The sequence below is a fragment of the Thermobia domestica genome, chromosome 1, assembly GCF_964235325.1.
Source record: "Thermobia domestica chromosome 1, izTheDome1.hap1.1, whole genome shotgun sequence".
NCBI lineage: Eukaryota > Metazoa > Arthropoda > Insecta > Zygentoma > Lepismatidae > Thermobia > Thermobia domestica.
Window position 1 is genome coordinate 208,264,729 of NC_137454.1, and position 21,082 is coordinate 208,285,810.

The 21,082-nt window shown below is 34.9% G+C and overlaps 1 protein-coding gene across 1 annotated transcript in view; it reads left to right on the forward strand.

The window, feature by feature from the left end:
• The first annotated feature begins 477 nt into the window (after window positions 1-477).
• The window catches only part of LOC145693334 (uncharacterized), a 126,747-nt gene continuing 106,142 nt past the window's right edge, over window positions 478-21,082 (forward strand). Inside the window, exons 1-4 of the mRNA XM_081769232.1 lie at window positions 478-806; window positions 4,849-5,019; window positions 16,717-16,815; window positions 19,267-19,426. Coding sequence (XP_081625358.1) covers window positions 4,865-5,019; window positions 16,717-16,815; window positions 19,267-19,426 — 414 coding nt within the window. The 5' untranslated portion in view covers window positions 478-806; window positions 4,849-4,864. The remainder of the gene's footprint in view (window positions 807-4,848; window positions 5,020-16,716; window positions 16,816-19,266; window positions 19,427-21,082) is intronic.

Sequence of the window (21,082 nt, forward strand, 5' to 3'; positions counted from 1 at the left end):
AGCACTTTGGGGGGGGGGGAACAAGATGGCGACGGACATCTTTACATCTGAAATATCATGCTCCTTCAATTGTGCAATTGAGAATTCGTACATAATTTTAAATTTTGACAAAATTTAGTTTGTTTACAATTTTTATATATTATTACATCTTTTTTATGTCCTGAGCCTCTAACCCCCAAGTAATTTTACAAATTGTGTGAAAACAAATCTATTTAGAACAGGCGAATTCGTCCATGTTGGAACGCGCCATTTTATACAAATTACGTTTTCAAAACAATTAAAACAAATTTAGTCAAGCAGTCCACTGGGCTATATGGCCGGGACTTTCTTTATAAATCCCCGAAAAGGGAGATAACTAGAACTAGAACTAGAAAACACTTTTCCATTATTGTTGGCGAGACATAATTTTTTGTATGTTCTACGCTTCTGCCTTCCTTTTTCAATAACAAACTAGTGTGGAAACAGAACTATCTGAAACAGGCCAATTCGTCCATTTTGGAACGGGCCATCTTTTTACAATTATATTAACAACAAGAAGATTTAAGACAATTTTAGTGAAACAGTCAACTTGGCCTTAGTGCTGTGACTTTAATTTTAAAATCTCCCGCAAGGGAGATGCATAGATAGAGACGGATTTCAACATCTGCGCCAGTATAAAACATCTCCTTGGAGGTGAACAAGATCAAGATCAAATCTGCCTAATATATGAAAAATTATCAGTGAATATTTTAATTTTCCGTTACAAAAATTATTGAACATTCAAAGTTCCTTTGAAATTCAGTTATATTTTTGGATGAATTGAAACAGTAAGTAAAATTCAAATGAGTTACGTGCGTTTGCGTCTGGAGATTCAATGTTATTTGTATTATGTAATTTTATCTTTAAATCAGTGGTTTCCAACCTGAGAAACATCAAGAGAAATCAAGTGAGGTGCAACGTAGTAAGAAAGAGGCGTTGAATTAAATACCAGACAAATACAAAATAACTGATTCGATTCCGTACTACTATCGCCAAGTGGACTTTCTTAGGATTCTCTCGTTTCCTTCGACTTTTTTCATTTCACTGTTGTAGCGCATTTCACCGTCATCGTATCCATTAGCCTCTGTGAATACCGTAAGACGTTTAAAAAAAAAAAACTATTTAGTAAGAAATTTGATTCCTTTGAGAACAAGGGTGGCTATTATTATTATTATTATTATTATTATTATTATTATTATTATTATTATTATTATTATTATTAATAATAATAATAATAATAATAATAATAATAATAATAATAATAATAATAATAATAATAATAATAATAATAAGGCCTATGTTTAGCAGAAGGGGTCCAGCTATTTTTTCTAAAAAACATGTTATGATTTTGGTAATTTCTGTTCCCATTAGGTTAGTTTAAGTTAGGCCAGTTTAGGTTAGCTTAGGTTAGTTTAGGGTAGCTTAAGTTAGTTTATATTATGTTAGTATAGGGGTCCAGCATAATTTTCCAAAAAAATGATAGAATTTCGCTTATTTCTACTAATATTAGGTTAGGTTAGTTCAGGTTAGCTTAGGTTAGTTTATGTTAGGTTAGATTTGATTACGTTATGTTACGTCTAAGTACTTGCATTATCCATTTCCCCTGCAAATTTTGTGTTTTTTACGTGCTACTGGACCCCTTCTGCTAAACATACTCCAATAATAATAATAATAATAATAATAATAATAATAATAATAATAATAATAATAATAATATAAATGATATGTTTAAGGATTGGTAGCTCCGTTTTTAAGTTTGGCAAGAACACTGCTAAGAATTCATATACAGCCACTGTCATATTTCAAATGGTCACTGATTACGCGATCTCCTTCCTAGGCTCTTCTGGGTGATTTTCGTGGTTCATTAACCTCAAATAGCCATTTGAAGAATATATTAATCCCTTGCAGATTCATTACTACTGACAATTTTACTAAAAATTAGAAGTTTTATTTTGGCCCTTAGGTTCAAATACCCAAAACCAAATTTGGTTCACACAAAATATAGGTATTTCTTCACCTCGTGCTAAAATTTCACACATGTACAACTTTCACCACATGCTCATTCCAGGGCCTGAACTTGGGACATAAATGCAGTTATAATTCTACACCTATAGAATACTCATTAGTTTTGATTGCAGATTTGAAATCTACAGGCAAAATTACATGCGGATGGAAATTTTTAGCTTTATAGCTCTTAAGGTTATTGAAATAAACAATAAAATGCAAAAACAGCGGTGTTTGAGTCGTGACCTTGAAGCTACTTGCGTAATTAATTACTAATTAACTATAAGGGCTGGAAAAGTTTTATTTTGGGAAATAACTATTCTTGAACATGACTTTCAATATACAAAAAATATCAAAATCTGAGATCATGAATTTTTTACCATTGGTTGATATGAAATAGAATGACTCTATTCTACTCTACCTGACTCTATCCTACTTATCCTTTACTCTGGTGAGGCAAAAGTCCAGCACCACCCTTATATTTTTGAAACGGCTTGAGGAAAGATGGAAAAACTTTGGATGTGGGTAATTGGTGTTGGGGCGCACCAAATGTTTCAATTTGGCATCATGGCAGTCATCTTGAAATCAGCACTTTGAATTCAGGTAAAATATTTCAAATGGGAAGAGGGCTTGAAACATGATTTTAGGGTAAAATTTACGAAAAGTACAAATCTGAAATTAGTTTTCACCTTATTTTATTCAGAAATGAGACTCAAGAAATACCCACAAGGGAGCTGAAAAATAACCTAAAGTCCAGACAGTGGTGTCATTGTTTACCATGCTGATGACTTTTTTTTTTTTTTTTTGTGCCGACGTGTGGAGCAAAGGGTATATTTTGAAACCTAGTACAAGCAAAAACAAAGACTGTAAACTTTTTTACAATTGTAGAATATTTTAATGAAAAAATAAAGTTGACATGAAAGAGTACAGATTTAAAATATGAGGCCACTGTTTAGAAATTTTACAAGCAATCTAGGAATTCACAAAGGAAGAGTAATTTATAAGAAATTTATTTTTAAAAGTAGAAACCACATAAGCAATTTAAGCGCAATTACCATGTAATTTACCATAAGAAGAAGCAATTATACACAATATAAGCTTTCTAATGTCCAAATTGACGAGCTGTTGGCGCACGGAAACTAGTAAAAATATACGTTTTTTAAAAAAGGAAACAGAGTTACTTTTAGACCATGCTAATTATATTTACATGTTTCTATTTCTGATGTCCACTCTTTAAAATATGGATGTACAATATTAATGCCTACAAAAAGAAAAGCTTGTCTATGCTGGGAATTTGCAATTTGGACCAATTTTAGAAAGGTAGTCATGCTTCGGATCTTTGTTTATATTCCTTATTAACTGTTTTCTTAAAAGCATTTAGAGACAGTACAAAAGAAAACATCCTATTATGGAAATGCCTAGATAAGTATCACATCTAGTTACTTGTATGATTTGTAATGGATGTGTAAATTATTTTACCATTTACAGCATTTCGATACCTCAGACCGTTCCGGAGATATTATAAACATTGCCGAAGTTTGCAACGCTGCTTAAATCATGTAATAGCGAGAACTTGTTGCAATTAAAGTTACTAAAAGCTATTGCTTTAATGATATAAAAGAGAAGGAAAGTAACAATCATTTTAAATATTTTCCAAAAATACGCCACTTTCAGCAGTGTTGCAAACTTTGTCGATGTTAATCACATTTCCGAAACAGAGATATCGAAGTGGTGCAAATGACAAAATAAATTACCACAAAAGTAACTAGATATGATACTTTTCTCGGCATTCTTTTTCGAAATAAAGGCTTTAAGAAACATTCAAGCCCTTTTAACTTCGTTGCTATTCATTCGAAATATCACACTATGACTATGATATCCAACGCTAAGGTACTTTAGATGTGCGTTATCCTGTCCATCTCCGTTGTGCTGTATGTGCGTTAGAGGCTTCTAAACTTGGGATCTTTGTGATACTATAACATTCTTAGTTTGCAACACTGAATAATAAAAGTGGTATTTTAAGCTTTCGTTTAACATGTTGATTTGAAATATGAAATAATCTGACGTAGTTCTATTTGAAAGATATAATTTTATATTGGGTTGGCAACATTGCTTGTGTTGCTGTTTAATACATGTGAAGATGTCCCCGTCCTTATAGTTGCTTCGTGCAAAGTTTCACTTTTCTCTCTCTTTTAGTTTCTTCGTTATAGCGGATGATCAAAATAACTTGTCCACCCTGTGTATACAGGGTGTCTCAAAAGTCTCCTGACAGGGTAACTCTGTTATTATCGGAGTTGCAACAAAATGCAAGAGGGGAAACCGTATCCAAATATGATGTTTTCAATCTAAAGTGAACGGATTTTTTTAAATCGGACGATCCGTTTGGGTTGTACACTCTTTATGCGCCCAATGTTAAATGAAAATGTCACGTTGCCATTTACTTGGACCCACAACATAATGTGAATGGGGGCATGTTTGAAATGTGGGCTGGCCATCGACACGTTATTGTAAAAAAAAAAAAATAAACAAATAATAATAACTTCATTCACTTACGTTGTTGGTTCAGGTAAATGGCAACGTTGCATTTTCATTTAACATTGGGCGCATAAGGAGTGTACAGCCCAAACGGCTCGTCCAATTTTTTTAAAAAGAAAAAAAACCTTCATTTTAGATTGGAAACTTTATATTTAGAGACGATTTCTTCTATTACATTTTGTTGAAACTCTGATAATAACAGTTATGTTATGTCAGGGGACACTCTGTATATATAAATGCGTATTTAATATACAATATGCTGTATAGACCTTATATGTTCTTTATTTACAGTCAATTCTAATTCAAGATGGGTATGGATTTGAGTGAAGCTTACAAAGATTTTGGAGCCATTGTAGATTTTTCAGCGGCTGATTTGAGTATTATAAATCCAAAGGAGAGAGTGACCATGATGTTCGAATATGGAATTGCTGTTGATATAAATCCCAATATTCCATTCATCCGGTAAGAATAGTGTACTCTGTTTGTTTTGAAGCTGAAAACTTTCTACATTAATAATGGAAACAAGGTATTTTCCTTGAAATGTAACATCTGAGTAACATTCTAATCTCATAGTGTGCTGACTTCCATGATATATGAAACATATCAGACAGTACTTCCTCCTTGATAAGATGTTAAAATTTCATGTGCAACCTTTGATCAAACATATAGATCTACACACGTGAAAGAAATGAGTGCAAAGAAACTAAAGTATATGAAATATCTTGCAGAATTTTTAGATTTTCAGGCAAAGCCCTCCCCTCGAAAGTTAGCAAAGCCTCCTTGAAACAAAATCACCACTGCCAATGACTGATATAGACCGTCTACCGAACAGACATATTTATTTGGGAATATGTTGTAATCCCCCACTGGTATGTTAGCCCAAGCAATACGGGGCTACCTCTCTTTAACGTGTCGAGGTACCACGAACACGTTAAGGTACTTGGTACTCGCAGACCCTTGAGGTTGAGATACTCCCAGACCCAATGGTACTTGTAGGCCCCATTTAGGAGACGGGCCGTGGTCTCTGCTCTCCCCTGTTAGGGCCGCCCCGTAGAGCTACCTCTCTTTTACCATGTTGAGGTACCATATACACTACCAGACCCAATGGCTCGTGTTAGTCGCCCATTTGGATATCGGCTTCCCTCATCCCCTGGCAGGGTTAGAAATGGTTATTGCTATCTCGTCAAATGTACTTAATTGTGTCTGTAATAAAGTGTATGTGATTCATGTTAGATTTTCATTTCAACAAGGAAGTTTTAAAGTATTATTTTTGAAGACACTTATAACAAAAGTTATTCTCAATTTTTATTGGTTTTCGTATTTGCCTACTTTATTTTTAACATCTTATTTGCATATCACCATCTTTGACCCAATTATACCTTAGACGTTGAGAGAGAGAGAGAAAGAAAGAAAGAGAATAGGAGCGAAAGAGGATGGCTCCCTAGCCATCAAGAATGTGCAAATTTAATGAAAATTTCATTATAATTTGCATGTTATATCGGAAGTTATATGAACAACTCCATATTCGCATACTGTTGCATCGAACATTATTATCTTTTTAAAGTAATAAAGTTATTATACTGAGGTATTTCCTGTTAGTGAATGATCTTTGATGTTTAGGAAGTCTCCTTGCAGCTGTACAATCACCGACTACTTGTGCTTGTAGCCAGCAGAAATATCTTAAACTTCTTGAAATTTCAAACGCCGTTTTTCAAAAGCATTGAATTCCGAGATGTAACCCTCTTCTAGTAGGGATGCGATTTATAAACTAATGCAAGATATTACCATTGTAAGATCCAAATATAGCTCATATGTTTGGAAACCAGCAGAAACAAATAATTCCGAAAGTAGTGAAGGAAATACGTTAGTTTCACCCATCCATTAATATCTACTACCGGATCAAATTAGCTGTTGAATAACATGGCCCACATAGCACACGACGTCCCAAGGTCGTCCAAATTTGATCCCAATTATTCCATATGGCTCCCAGGATTATTGGGACAATGAGTAGACATCTCATGGACGTCCTGCATGGATTTCCATGAGGATGTCCTCAGGATGTCCCGGATGAGACAGGAGGCTCCCAGGGAACTTCTACGCTGGACGTACCTAGAACCACATTATCCTACGATTTACCAGTAGACACCCCTTTGAGGTCCTGTTTTCTGTTACATTAGCGGACATCTGGATATCTCGCGGAGGTCCTATGGATATCCCAGGAGCAAATTCGGATGACCCCGGAATGTCATGTTGTCCATTGCTGATCAGTCTCGTACATCCAGTGGACGTCAGTGTGCTATGTGTGTGTGGGGGGGGGGGTTGGAGGGTGCTTGTGACCAGCATCGAAGCTTTGTGAGACGTTATCTTCAATTGAGGTGTTATCCGAACCACAGTTAAACCTTCCATCGAAATCGAACACAGGTACCAAAGATGGCACTAAACCACAAAGGAAGCGGTCAAGACAAGTTAAGCGAAATAATCAAAATATAAGTAAATTTTGTGTATCAAATTTGGACTATAGTGACTGCAATGAGTCGTGAAGCTGGACCTTGATCTACCGATTTCACCACTCAATAGAAGGCGAGGGTGTGTGCCGGTCATAAAACCACATCCATAAAATTTTGCCAGACTCGACCCTCACGCTTTGTAGAGAGTGTCTACTGAAAGTACAGGGTTAATGGATTGAAGACAAGTTTTGTTTTGTTTATTTTTGTTGTTTTATATTTTCGCTGTTGGTCTTTAAGAAAGTTGCGGCTAATAATCCAGCAGCTAGGAAAGTCCTGTTGGGAGTTTGAGAGCCAGAAGGTTTGTTTGTTTTACTGAGTTCTACTATCTTTAGTGTTTTAAAAAAAATTGGTCACATGTTCTGAATCATGGTCATTATTGAGCAATGGCCGCCATCTTGAATATTCCTTTCGTATTCACTACATTTTTCTTAAAGACATCTAGCTCAAGCTGTAATTGTCGCAAAATTATCAGTTATACCTCGTTCGATTTGCAATAGCATAGGCTTTCAGGTGATCTTATTCACTTGTCAGTAATACACACAAGAGGGAAGTAAAGCAGGGAAATTTTGAAAATTTCCCTCAAAATTTTCCCTTTTACCGATTTTTTGCTATTGTTATATGGCAACGCTGGGTTCTAGGCGAGAAAGAAAAAATACATACAGTTCCTGTAATGTGATAAATATATGCTGAAAGTTTTGTCTTGATTGGTTCACTAGCAGAGGAATAATAAAATATTTTGTATTTTATGATTTTGGTCGCTCTAACAATCTTTGGATTTAATGAAAGTACTTTCGTCACATAGAAAGACCTCCAGCTCAGACTGTAATTGCCGCAGAGATACAAATAATATTTCGTTTTATAATTTGTTTGATTAGAGTAATAAATGGTGTGGATTAATCTAACATATGTGCCATTATAACTTATGACAAGGAAGTATAAGGGAAATAAATATAAAATTCACACGAAATATTTTTCTTTAATGATGTGGAAACACTAAAAGATAGAAGTGGAACTACTAGAAATTCACTAAACATTAATACCCAATATTTAATTCACAAGTGAAGACATAGATTTTTTAAAAATCGTAACATTTCATGTTTCGTAATTAAGAAATGTGTTCCAAATTTGATATCAAGTGATATTTTCAAACAGCAATTTATTATTCTTCTTACATAACAGTAAACAAATGTCTGATAAACTGACACTTTCATCCCACATTTACACACATATTCTTCACTTTACATTTACAGAATGGACAACACGGTATTTGTTTCACTCTGCAAGGACAAACATTAACTTTTGTACATGTCTTGCACATACAAGGAGAGACAAATTCAGGAGGTCTGAAATATCCAGTCGTTATTATTGGCTTAAGATATCCTGCTTCTTCTATGTAACCATACTCTAGTGGATTCAGTGGTTGGGCTTCATCCAGCACAGTCATCCATATGTAGCACTGAAGATATGCACGCTGTATATGAAAGACTGTCGTTGATGATGGTGGACATAGTTGAGAAAAGTTGATAGCATTTGCTTTGTGGTATTGTTCAAATCGTACCATATCACAGTTTGTTTTTGATGAACCAAGTACTTTTGCGATAAAAAGCTCGGCATTTTGTATCATTCCTTCATCCAAGGGAGCAACTCCAAAATTGTTCAACATGGTTCCTGATGTCATTGCTGTTTTAAGTGCCATAAGTTTTGTCCCAACCTTACTTGTGGTATCGCAACCAGTTAAACTGTAAACAGCAAGAAGAACGTATAAAAGTGTGTCGTCTATGTTCTCCGTCATTTTGTGAAGTGGTATGTACCTCATAGATGGTCGTGTGTCTTTGACAACGCACAGTTCTTTCAGGCCACATTTTTTATAACTATTTTTGAAATGATATAGTGCGGAAATCATAACATCTGTCTGAGGCAATACTGAGACAATCATAACTCTTTCAATGGAATCAGTTTCGGCCATGTGTTGGATGTGTTTCATGATTCTATTATCAGCTTCCTCATATTCACAGTAAAGATCTGGTACCAAACTAACAGATCTTTCGGTTAATTTCAGGCATAGCTTTGGGTTATGTTTGTGACCTCCTCCCAAATACAAAGATTTTATAGAATTTCCTTGATCGACAATCCACTGAATGAAGAGTTCTTGCAAACGTGCTTTGTTCTGGTTTGAAGCCCAAAAAGTATTTATGTTGACAGGAAGGGGTGCATTTGGGTTACTAGGAATCACATCAATAGAATCAACATTTTTTGTCGCCTCAGTTGTTCCCAGTTTTTTTATACTTTTATCTTGATACAAGTCAAACGCTATGTCAGTACGCAAACAACCTTCAGAGAGTTTTAAAAATATTTTCCACAAATAGTCAAAGTAGTCTCCAAACGGCTTGCACATAAGTCATTTGATATAGATTTTTCGCGCGTACACTATAAAGTCAATCACCATTGCTAGTCTCGTTTCCTGCGTTGGTAGATGACTAACACATCATTCTTATTTAAAAAGGGTTTTTCAAGTTCTTTGCTGAGTTGTGCTTTATCTGCTTTCTTTAAGAATCCATCATCTGTTAGATAATACGATGTAGATGTAAACTCGTATTTTAGTACTGTCTCAATATCGAAATTTCTTGAACATGCTATTTCTATGAACCGAATAGCATTATTTGTTCCTTGGAGTGCCGTCTCGGTTGCAGATATGTGTTTCTTTGTCTTTGGAAATTGTTTATGTATGGGATCTAGAATACCTTTGGATTTGTCAATAAGCCTTTCTTGAACGACGTTTTTGTAGCTAGTATTTCCGTTTCCTTGTATAGAGAGTAAGTACTCAGCTATTACTTGATCAATTTTTGATCCACTTATAATGTTAGAAATTCCACAACTATCAAATTTCGAAAAATGATTTCCTCTCTCAAGCACAACAGTTATCATCTCTGAAATATTTTGCTGCTTTTGAATTATTAAAGACTTCGAAAACTCATGATGAAGAGCATATTCATCGTCTTCATTAAGGCCACAAAACCGTCTCAAAAAAGTATGTCGTATTTTCTTTCTCATGCTTGACAAGATCGTGTTTTGTCACGGCTTCTTTTCGTCTGGTTACTCCGATTATGCCTCCAGATCCCTTGGCTGGCTTATTGTAGTTTGCTCTAGTGCTTGATCCAATGCAACGCTGCTAAATCTGTTGTTACTATGTTGAACTGTGAAAAGACCGTTCTTAAACTCATTATAGATCAGAGGATGTTCTTGCTCTAGTTCTAAGCAATCGTGGTAATATAGAGTACACCACCGTGCATAATTTGTTCTGTCAAATGAGAAGAAAAGTGGCAAACACTCTCTTAGGCTGCACACATGCAAGTCCCAGTTATTTTCTCTGTCCGCTCGAATTAAGTCTCGGAGAAGAGGAGCAAGTGTGGAGACAAACTGATTCCAATAAGCAAACATTTCACTTTCTTGTGCTCCACTTTCTCTAAATTTCTCAAAGTCCATTCTGATGGCACTCAGGTTTTCGATAGCACATTTAGTTTCTTTAGATAAACTTTGTTCTTCATACACTGATAACTGTATGCGTTTTACTATTGAGAACAATTCAGAGCATTTAGTTATGTTAATCTGTTCCATGAACGCCTTCCACTCCAGTGTTTCCATTACTTCACAAAGCATTTCTATTGCTCTAACTCCCCTGCTATAGTGGTTTCCTTTTAAAGCGCTTTCAGCAGTGTGTGGACCCATGGTTTCAGTCTGACCAAGAATTTTCGAAGCTCCACTGCTCTTGAGGTATAGACGAATACATGCAAGCACGACTTTCTGAAGATGAAATCCTCCAAGGCCAAGAAATATGTTGGAAAACTTTTCGGGTTGAAGAAGCTGAATTTCTTTAGCTATATGGTATACGCCTTCGTCACTCTTTTCGACATTTAACTGGTGCAAGATATCTTGGAAATTACACACTGTTGCATAAATAGAGTCATACTGAGTTGCAGGATAGGGTTGTATTGGAGTATATCCCGTAATGGTCCTGTGAGATAGATGTTCAGACAGTGCACTCATTAAAGCGTTTCTAGAGGGAATCTCAACTTCCTGAGGGAAATGTAATTGAGGTACGTTGGATTTCTTAAGAAATCTTGAAAGAAACCATATGAGATCTAAATTTCTGCCTGTCTATTTTATTTCATTTGCTGTAATTAGGTCATTGCTAGGAACGAAAGTGTTGAGGATACTGCACCTTGTTTTTGGCTTTATGTAGTACAATAGTTTTTGGGCATCTATATCTTTAGTGAGAGTTCGTGAAGTGACGTCAATGCCAAACGTTTTCAGGTATCTCTCTGGATTATCAGGTTCTTCTAACGAGACGTTAAGTTTATCACTCAGATGATGGTCTTGAAACAAGACAAGTACTGTGTCGTGTGTTCCATGCATTCCCGAAAATGTAGCTTCTTCTCTGTCGAAATTGTCCATAGCACCTCGAACATGAATGTTGGGTTTTATTGATGGAGGTATGCGAACACGGTGTCCTTTAGCCCTAATAATAGTCCTATTTGCTAGCATTTGATCTTGACGTAGTACATCATCATAACTGCAGCATAGCCCTTGACGGTTCAACATAATGATGAGAGTTTTGGATCTACTTAAATGGTGTATTGCTTGAGCATTAGCGGCATGTAACGGTGTTTTTTTAAGCCATTGTGTATTAAGAAATAGGATATATGAAATAAGGTATCACGTCTACGTTGAGTACTTGATGATTGCCGGTCAACTATATCACCAAACTTTTCATTTAACATAAAGACATAGCTTTTAGCTTCTTCGCGAAGTATTTCTGCACATTTCTTTATCGCATCAGTAGATCGTACTTTATCAACAACGGAACCATAATCAATGCTATCAACTTTTCTCAACTATGTCCACCATCATCAACGATAGTCTTTCATATACAGCGTGCATATCTTCAGTGCTACATATGGATGACTGTGCTGGATGAAGCCCAACCACTGAATCCACTAGAGTATGGTTACATAGAAGAAGCAGGATATCTTAAGCCAATAATAACGACTGGATATTTCAGACCTCCTGAATTTGTCTCTCCTTGTATGTGCAAGACATGTACAAAAGTTAATGTTTGTCCTTGCAGAGTGAAACAAATACCGTGTTGTCCATTCTGTAAATGTAAAGTGAAGAATATGTGTGTAAATGTGGGATGAAAGTGTCAGTTTATCAGACATTTGTTTACTGTTATGTAAGAAGAATAATAAATTGCTGTTTGAAAATATCACTTGATATCAAATTTGGAACACATTTCTTAATTACGAAACATGAAATGTTACGATTTTTAAAAAATCTATGTTTTCACTTGTGAATTAAATATTGGGTATTAATGTTTAGTGAATTTCTAGTAGTTCCACTTCTATCTTTTAGTGTTTCCACATCATTAAAGAAAAATATTTCGTGTGAATTTTATATTTATTTCCCTTATACTTCCTTGTCATAAGTTATAATGGCACATATGTTAGATTAATCCACACCATTTATTACTCTAATCAAACAAATTATAAAACGAAATATTATTTGTATCTCTGCGGCAATTACAGTCTGAGCTGGAGGTCTTTCTATGTGACGAAAGTACTTTCATTAAATCCAAAGATTGTTAGAGCGACCAAAATCATAAAATACAAAATATTTTATTATTCCTCTGCTAGTGAACCAATCAAGACAAAACTTTCAGCATATATTTATCACATTACAGGAACTGTATGTATTTTTTCTTTCTCGCCTAGAACCCAGCGTTGCCATATAACAATAGCAAAAAATCGGTAAAAGGGAAATTTTGAGGGAAATTTTCAAAATTTCCCTGCTTTACTTCCCTCTTGTGTGTATTACTGACAAGTGAATAAGGTCACCTAAAAGCCTATACTATTGCAAATCGAACGAGGTATAACTGATAACTTTGCGACAATTACAGCTTGAGCTAGATGTCTTTAAGAAAAATGTAGTGAATACGAAAGGAATATTCAAGATGGCGGCCATTGCTCAATAATGACCATGATTCAGAACATGTGACCAATTTTTTTTAAAACACTAAAGATAGTAGAACTCGGTAAAACAAACAAACCTTCTGGCTCTCAAACTCCCAACAGGACTCTCCTAGCTGCTAGACTATAATGTTAGTGTTGTAGCGTTGCGCAATAACCAAAGTATTTCAAGAAAAAAAAAATGTTATTAGCAGTAATAGTAGAGAGCGGGAAAAATATTTTAAATAACTCCTCTTTATATTTCTAATACTCCTATTACTTTCTAATACTCCTATATATATTTTAAATAACATATTTTTTACTTCTATAACTAAAATCCATTAATCCGTTTTAACAAGCGGAAAACAAACCGTAGTCGCTTAATTTATATTGTGTTGCAGCGAGCATAGAACGACCAGATTTGTACAGCACTGGAATTGGAGCGAATGTTAAGTCTTCTTTCGCCTATCTCAGAAGTTAAATGGTCTGGTCGTTGCAGTGCAGCGTTTCCAGTGAATGAGAAGGTTTTCCGCTCTAAATAAGATTTTTGAATTTTATTTCACTACCAATTAACAAATGGAAATTATTTTTATGCATTTCTATTTTTAAATTACGGGGCTATACTGAAGCAAACAAATATAATGACAATTAAAAATAAAAGTTATTGCAGAATTACAAAATAAGAAAAAAAATATTTAGTAGAGCAGAAAACAAATGGAAGTAAACACGCACTTACAAGTTAATTCTTAACTTATATTAATAATGAAGGCTTCTTGTATAGTAATTTGTGAACCGAATAAGTCAATATATAGAATCTCCCCTCAATGAATAGTATTTTAGTATATACATGTTTCTTTTATAAAATAAATATATTTTATACTCTTGATAACTTTCCACATAAAACTGTATAATGGGAAACACCACATTCAATTTGGGACTAGTTAGCAACACTCAAGGGCGCAGCCACGAGGGGGCTCCACCGGATCCGGATCTCCCAAAAATTTCGAAACTCGACTAACATTTGTAGACTTTCTTAACGAACTATACTTGTTTAACAGAAGAAATGATTGATGGAGGCTAAATATTTTATTTTACGTCTCATCATGTACTCTTTCTTTTCTTATAACAATAATCGTACTATTTTTTTCTAAAAACATAAGTGGCAGTAATTAAGAATCACTTCTCATCTTTTTGGGTGCAGAATAAGACAGGTTTGGTATTATATAGACGCATTGGACCACCTCATATACTTTGAACCTCTCACAATAAACATTTCTGGGTGTAGAACTGGCATGTTGTTTGTTTTGACGTTCTTTGACTTTTGGCTTCTGTTACATACTGATCCTACATCTGGCGGGTTTCAAAGTTTGCTTTCGAGAACGTATGGTATTGATAAGCATTGTTTCGCCTCATGTGGAAGTATATTGTGTTCATCGTGCATTGTTTATAACCAAGACGGGGATTTGGAATGTAGTTTCTCTTTCTTGCATGTGTGTGTGTTTGTGTTTGTGTATGTGTGACATTCGCGATTCATATTCCTCTTTTGTATAAGCTGTTTTGGCATTTGTATCAGCTGTTTTTTAATAGATTTGCTTGCATAGGAAAAAACTTGCAATTAAGGCTTAGATAAAACAAAGAAAGGGCAATTCAGGAGAGTGTTTGAAATAAATCCGGTTTAAATTCACAGGACATCTTATGACAGCAATGTTGTTTGCACTATATATATGTCCACAATTTGTTTTAAATTTTCCTTTATAAACTGTGAAAAAAGTGTATTCAATTTATATTTTTTGAAAAAAAAAACATATCAATCTCTTATCATCTTTTTGGGTGCAGAATAAGACAGGTTCGGTATTACATAGACGCATTGGACCACCTCATATACTTTGAACCTCTCACAATAAACATTTCTGGGTGTAGAACTGGCATGTTGTTTGTTTTGACGTTCTTTGACTTTTGGCTTCTGTTACATACTGATCCTACATCTGGAGGGTTTCAAAGTTTGCTTTCGAGAACGTATGGTATTGATAAGCATTGTTTCGCCTCATGTGGAAGTATATTGTGTTCATCGTGCATTGTTTATAACCAAGACGGGGATTTGGAATGTAGTTTCTCTTTCTTACATGTGTGTGTGTTTGTGTATGTGTGACATTCGCGATTCATATTCCTCTTTTGTATAAGCTGTTTTGGCGTTTGTATCAGCTGTTTTTTAATAGATTTGCTTGCATAGGGAAAACTCGCAATTAAGGCTTAGATAAAACAAAGAAAGGGCAATTCAGGAGAGTGTTTGAAATAAATCCGGTTTAAATTCACAGGACATCTTATGACAGCAATGTTGTTTGCACTATATATATGTCCACAATTTGTTTTAAATTTTCCTTTATAAGCTGTGAAAAAAGTGTATTCAATTTATATTTTTTGAAAAAACAATATTAATCTCTCCTACGAACTTTCTTCAGTTTAAGCTGCAAAGGAATTTGAATCACTGTCAGGGATTGTTTTTGCTAGAATGAGTTGTTCGCAATAATCTAGAAAAATTATTTAGTGAATCTACAAAAATGCTGAAATTAATATTAACTGTAACTATTACGTCAGCAAAAGGGGAAAAGTCGTTTTTCCACATCGAAAAGAATTGACACTTTCAAGAAAATTAATGTTCCAAGAAAGGTTATCACCATTGATTATGCTTTTCATCGAAAAATACTTCATAATGGGAATACTGAGTTCAACCAACATGTATTAGACAACTTTACTCCCCGTCTCCGATCGTTCGTACTGCAACACCCGAAACCACAATCCACCGGCCGCCACTGCTTTAAGTATTGTTCTCTTGTCACTTATTCACCATGTCTTCAAAGTTTGACTACTGATGTTTGATGTTTTCTGAAGTATGCGTTTGGTGAGGTGATTTTGAGTTTTACGTCCCGTTCAGCAGCGAGGCTATATGAGACGTGGACCTACTGATTAACGTGGAATCCGAACCACATGAGCTCCCGCCGGGAATCGAACCCGGGTCTCCCACGCCAAAGGCGCGTACGCTAACCGCTTAGCCACGAAGGAGCTCAAAGTATGCGTTTGGAAAGAAGCTACCAACAAATTGTACCGAAATCTTCCGATGCGTCACATGAAAACGAAACCAGTTCTATGATTGGTGTAGAGCCCAGGTATCACAAGTTGTTGTGGTCGCGAGAGTATCAGGCAAGGAATTATTACTCAAGGAAATAGTAATCTTACTGCGACTATAACATACATGTTAGCTTTTATTAAAATTATTGAATCACATAGGTCGTAGATGGTAGTCAGACGAATCTGCTTGTGAATCAGCATCATCGTATAAACATAAACGAGTGTGTGTTAGTTTGTGATTTGACACTTTGTTTTGTTTAACACAGTGATTCCCAGTATTTACGAAGTAGGCGCCAAATAAACAAGATTGAGAACCACTGGTTTAACACGTGCATTTAAATCCAACTTACTATGTTGCTACCATTGATTTAGTCGGAGCGGAAAGCACCGAAACGTCGATCCGGAATATATTTGTTTTAGGTAGTCTGTAGTTCTGTAACAAGTTGGTTCGTGAGTCGTGTGCATTATAGCCGTTTATGATCACTACCACTTATAATATTACTAATCGAGTTGATGAATTTCAGGTATTATCTGGCTGCTCTGGAGATGATAAAGTTAGCTAATTGTTATTTGAAAGAGCAGAACTATGAAAATGCTTTCGTACTCTACGTAAGAGCAGAAACGTAAGTAAACATTAACATATTTGTAGAGTTGTAATAGAAGGTATACTGAGTATACGACGTATGCTCATCTAATATTTTATATGATGGTGATATGTATATAGTATTGTGATATGCAACAAATGTTACATTATACATTTTCCATAACTTATGATATGCTACAAGACATTAAAGCCTCAATATAGTTGGGGAAGAGAATAGTCCGGAGATCTATTGCGTTTGTAGGAATGAAAATACAATAACTGTGTTAAATTACTACAGATTGGCATTTGCTCTCTCAGAGAATTTATGAAGTTCACTTTATCCCAATAGTTATATAAAACTAGATAACTGGATAGATGAAGTATTATTATTATTATTATTATTATTATTATTATTATTATTATTATTATTATTATTATTATTATTATTATTATTATTATTATTATTATTATTATTATTATTATGTTACAAGTTCTATTAAATATCACGGCATACAATTATTAGTTTTACTTACTGTAACGAGATGAAAATTAGAACTTGTTGGCGAAAGGTTAACTATTAAGTTCAACAGTTCCGTACCTGTTTTAAAATAACAAATATTGGTATTGGTTACAAAACAGATAGCTGTTTCTGGATGACTACTTTTTTTTTTTGAAAATAATTTTAATAGTTATGCAACGATTTTTGATACATTCGAGACGAATCGATATTTTTTACGAGCAGCTTCATGTCAACTCAAAAATTCTAGTCGAAACAGACATTTGTCTCGACTCATCTCGAATTTCACAAAGGGTGCTTCGATTAGAATTTCGTCTCGTTTTCGAGTCAAGTAGAGACGAGATTCGAAACATATCTCGGCTCGTTAGCATCCCTATACATAATGTCGGTACTTTGTGAACTCACATATAAGCAACATATGGCAAGTGATTCCTCAGGCCATACTGATTTATGAAGATTAAAATTTCTAATCATTTCTGTATAGTCATGTATCGAATCTGTAATATAAGTTCCATTCCACTCACACGTGTCTTTCTGAATGTTAACTTTTTCATAAAGCAGCTTAAATTTGTTAGCTTATTATGAAGTAAAATAATACGTGTCTATCGTTTTCATATTACAGCAATATTATACATATAGCATTCAAGCTTATGAAAAAAATATTTTTTGTAGATTGTGTCTTTTATTTCAGGGAATGTTTAAGCACCGAATATAATTGAGTGGCTCGGGGGAACATAGTGGTAAGCGCCATTTCCGGTGAAATTGAATTATTAGGTAGAATTCGTTGAGATCGAACACTATGTATACATTGTTCGGCGTAAGCTCTAAACTGCGATAAACAAAGCCACGTGAAACTAAATCTCGCTGATTTGCTGTTGTCCTACCGACGCTTGTACTCCTCCGCAAAATAGTTCATGTGATTGCATTATTACTTTTACTATGAAGCTTCATATAAAACTGCTATATTATTATAAATGACAAAAATATAATACGGATTATCTAATAATACTGCAATCGAGTGTGGCTAGTGAAACAATAGAAATAAACACTAAGGATGCGCAGTAATTATGGCGCCAACTCAACTATGAACGGGTGTTCTGCTTATAAAGCCCTGAAAGATGACTGGCATGAATCCTGGTTCCGCGAGTGTTGTGGTGAAACACCAACAAGGCAAATCTTTATTCACTAAGCAACAATTGTTTACGAGCGAAATTCAAATACTTTTTTTAAAAAAAATCTTTCGAGTTTCTTTTTTTTTCTGCTGCTGCTGTAGTATCTGGACAACACAAAACAGTATTGTCAAAATGCACGTGTATAATTTGCTCCTCCCCGTGGGAAGTGATACTTCACTAGCCAATAGTATTTGTGACAAGCGGAGGGATATAAATATTTTGTTTATCGGAGTTTAGAGCTTACGCTGAACAATGTTTAGGTAGTTTAATCTCGGAAATGTACCTGCAGATGGCAGGGGAAGATTGTTTGATATGTATCATTGCATTGAATTGTATGAGATTATTATTATTTTTTTTTTTTTCAGTTTACTTAAGAGTTAGAAAATGTGACGTACTCTAAGCCACTCAATTTAAAATAACACACACCTCAATAAGATGCCATTGGAAGTGTTGTCTCCTTTATGTTTCTCTTGCAAGAGTCTGACTCCTTTCGTGGGCATCATTATATGTTTACTTCATACTACGAAAGATGCAACATGTTATCATTTTGAACCTTTTAAACTTCGTTAATGGGTAGTACATTTAACGTGTGATGTGTTAATTCCACTTACTCTTAAAGAATATTTTCTGGATTTTAATACATACGTTAATTAAGGTCAAGCACTAAATATTAAACATCAATAATTAAAAAGGAAATATAATATTGTAATATTTGATTGTTCATAATTATTATCAAAAATATACAGTCGACTTATTTTAATAGAAAATTATATATATATTGCAATAGGTTATATAATTGCAGGATTCTATGCGATAGACTTCTTACGCATCCAGAATACGAACGAGTGAGTGATGAAGGTTTAGAATTGATTCATATCCACGCAGCAGATACATTACCCAAAATGGACGCTCTGGCAAGGTTACTGCTAGACATGTATAAGAAGCAATACGAGGCGTACTTGGTGAGTTTACAAGTATTTATTTTCCATGTACTATAATTATTTCTCAGCTTACCTTTCTTTGTTTCAGACTTGCTCTAGCTTTAGTTTTGCTATATGTGAGCTGAAAAGACAGCGAGCTAATTCCGCTGGTCAATGTTACCCTGTCTCTCAATGACCTGCGACTAGATCAGTTTCAGACATTTTTCCTGGAAGTGTTCATCCTTAGTCGTAGAACTTTGAGGAAGAGGGACAACAATAGCCAATAGAGAAGACTTGTAATATCGTATCACATCTTTTCTGCTACGTAAAAATAAATAAATAGTAATAAATAAAATTAAAAATAGAAATAAAGAAATTTAATAGTATGTGAATGAAGGGTGTGTCATTCTTTTCCAAACCCACATTTATAACGTTATTTATTCATGAAAATTCATTTAACATATCAATGCATCTTAACTATAGAATTACAGCAACTATGTGTCCCTTGGTATTACTGTCACTGAGAGAACTGCGTTATTACGAATCGAAGTTCTCAAACGGGTACAATCTACGCACAGTACAGAACGAAGGTATACATTTAAGGAAAATTGGATAGATCTATTGATTTGTTCGCAGTTACAATTCTAATTTCACCTTCAGATTTCTGTCCCTTTACTTTTTCCTTTCGTAATTTTAGTAAGAGTCAAATTCATTGTTTTTCTAGTCCAAATTTTTCTGTGTGTCATGGTGGTAAATGTTTCCTTATTTTGTATTTAAAATAATGATAATAATAAACGAAAACTTAAATGACTACATCAGTGACTCTATTTTCAAACTAACAAGAGACGTATGCGAACCGTGACAGCTAGATATTTATGAAAATTGGTACCCTGACTAATTGTGGATCGCTAATCATCGTGGTGAGGCGATAGTCACTCGGTGCGGAAACGCCTTGTTTACCTTCTACATACATATATAATACATATACCAAGCAGTGACCGGGTGAGGCTGTGCCGAATTAACCCCTAAAATGCCGGAAAAAGCAGGAAAATAACCTGATACCTACTGGAGGGGAACACGTGACCAAGGACACGGCAGTAGTGTCGCAAAGCAGTGTTGCCATCTCAACACAAACTTATAGTTTTTCAAATATAACATATTATTTTATGGCATTAAAACAATTTGCATAACACTTAAAACAAATTAAGCAAAAGCTGGGTTATAAGTGTTCCTAAATAGGGGAGATATGAGGCTCTAAATTTGAGAAATTATGGGGTCCGTACAGAGAAAGGAACAAATGTACAACAACAACAAGGCTGCTGAAGAAACAAATGTACAGTAGGGAGTAAACTATAGCATGTACAGCATCCAGTGACTAATGGGTTTGATATGTCATATCGAGTGTGCGGTTAGGGCGAGAAATGTAAATATTTTTCCATACTATCTATGACTTTTCCATTGTATCTATTGGTGTATGATGTTAAATTATTTTGCGCCTGTATATTACTGGTAACCTGAAAGCAGTGTGTTTTACCTTCATCGTTGTCTGACATACTGACGTTTCCTATACTTTCGACTGACTCCTATACCAGTGGCGTAACTAAAGGTTTGAGGGCCTCTCCGCAGACAGCGTGGAGTGGGGCAGCTTCTGTATGCCCCACTTCAAGTTTTGGGGGCCCTGTGATGGGTTGGGCCTCC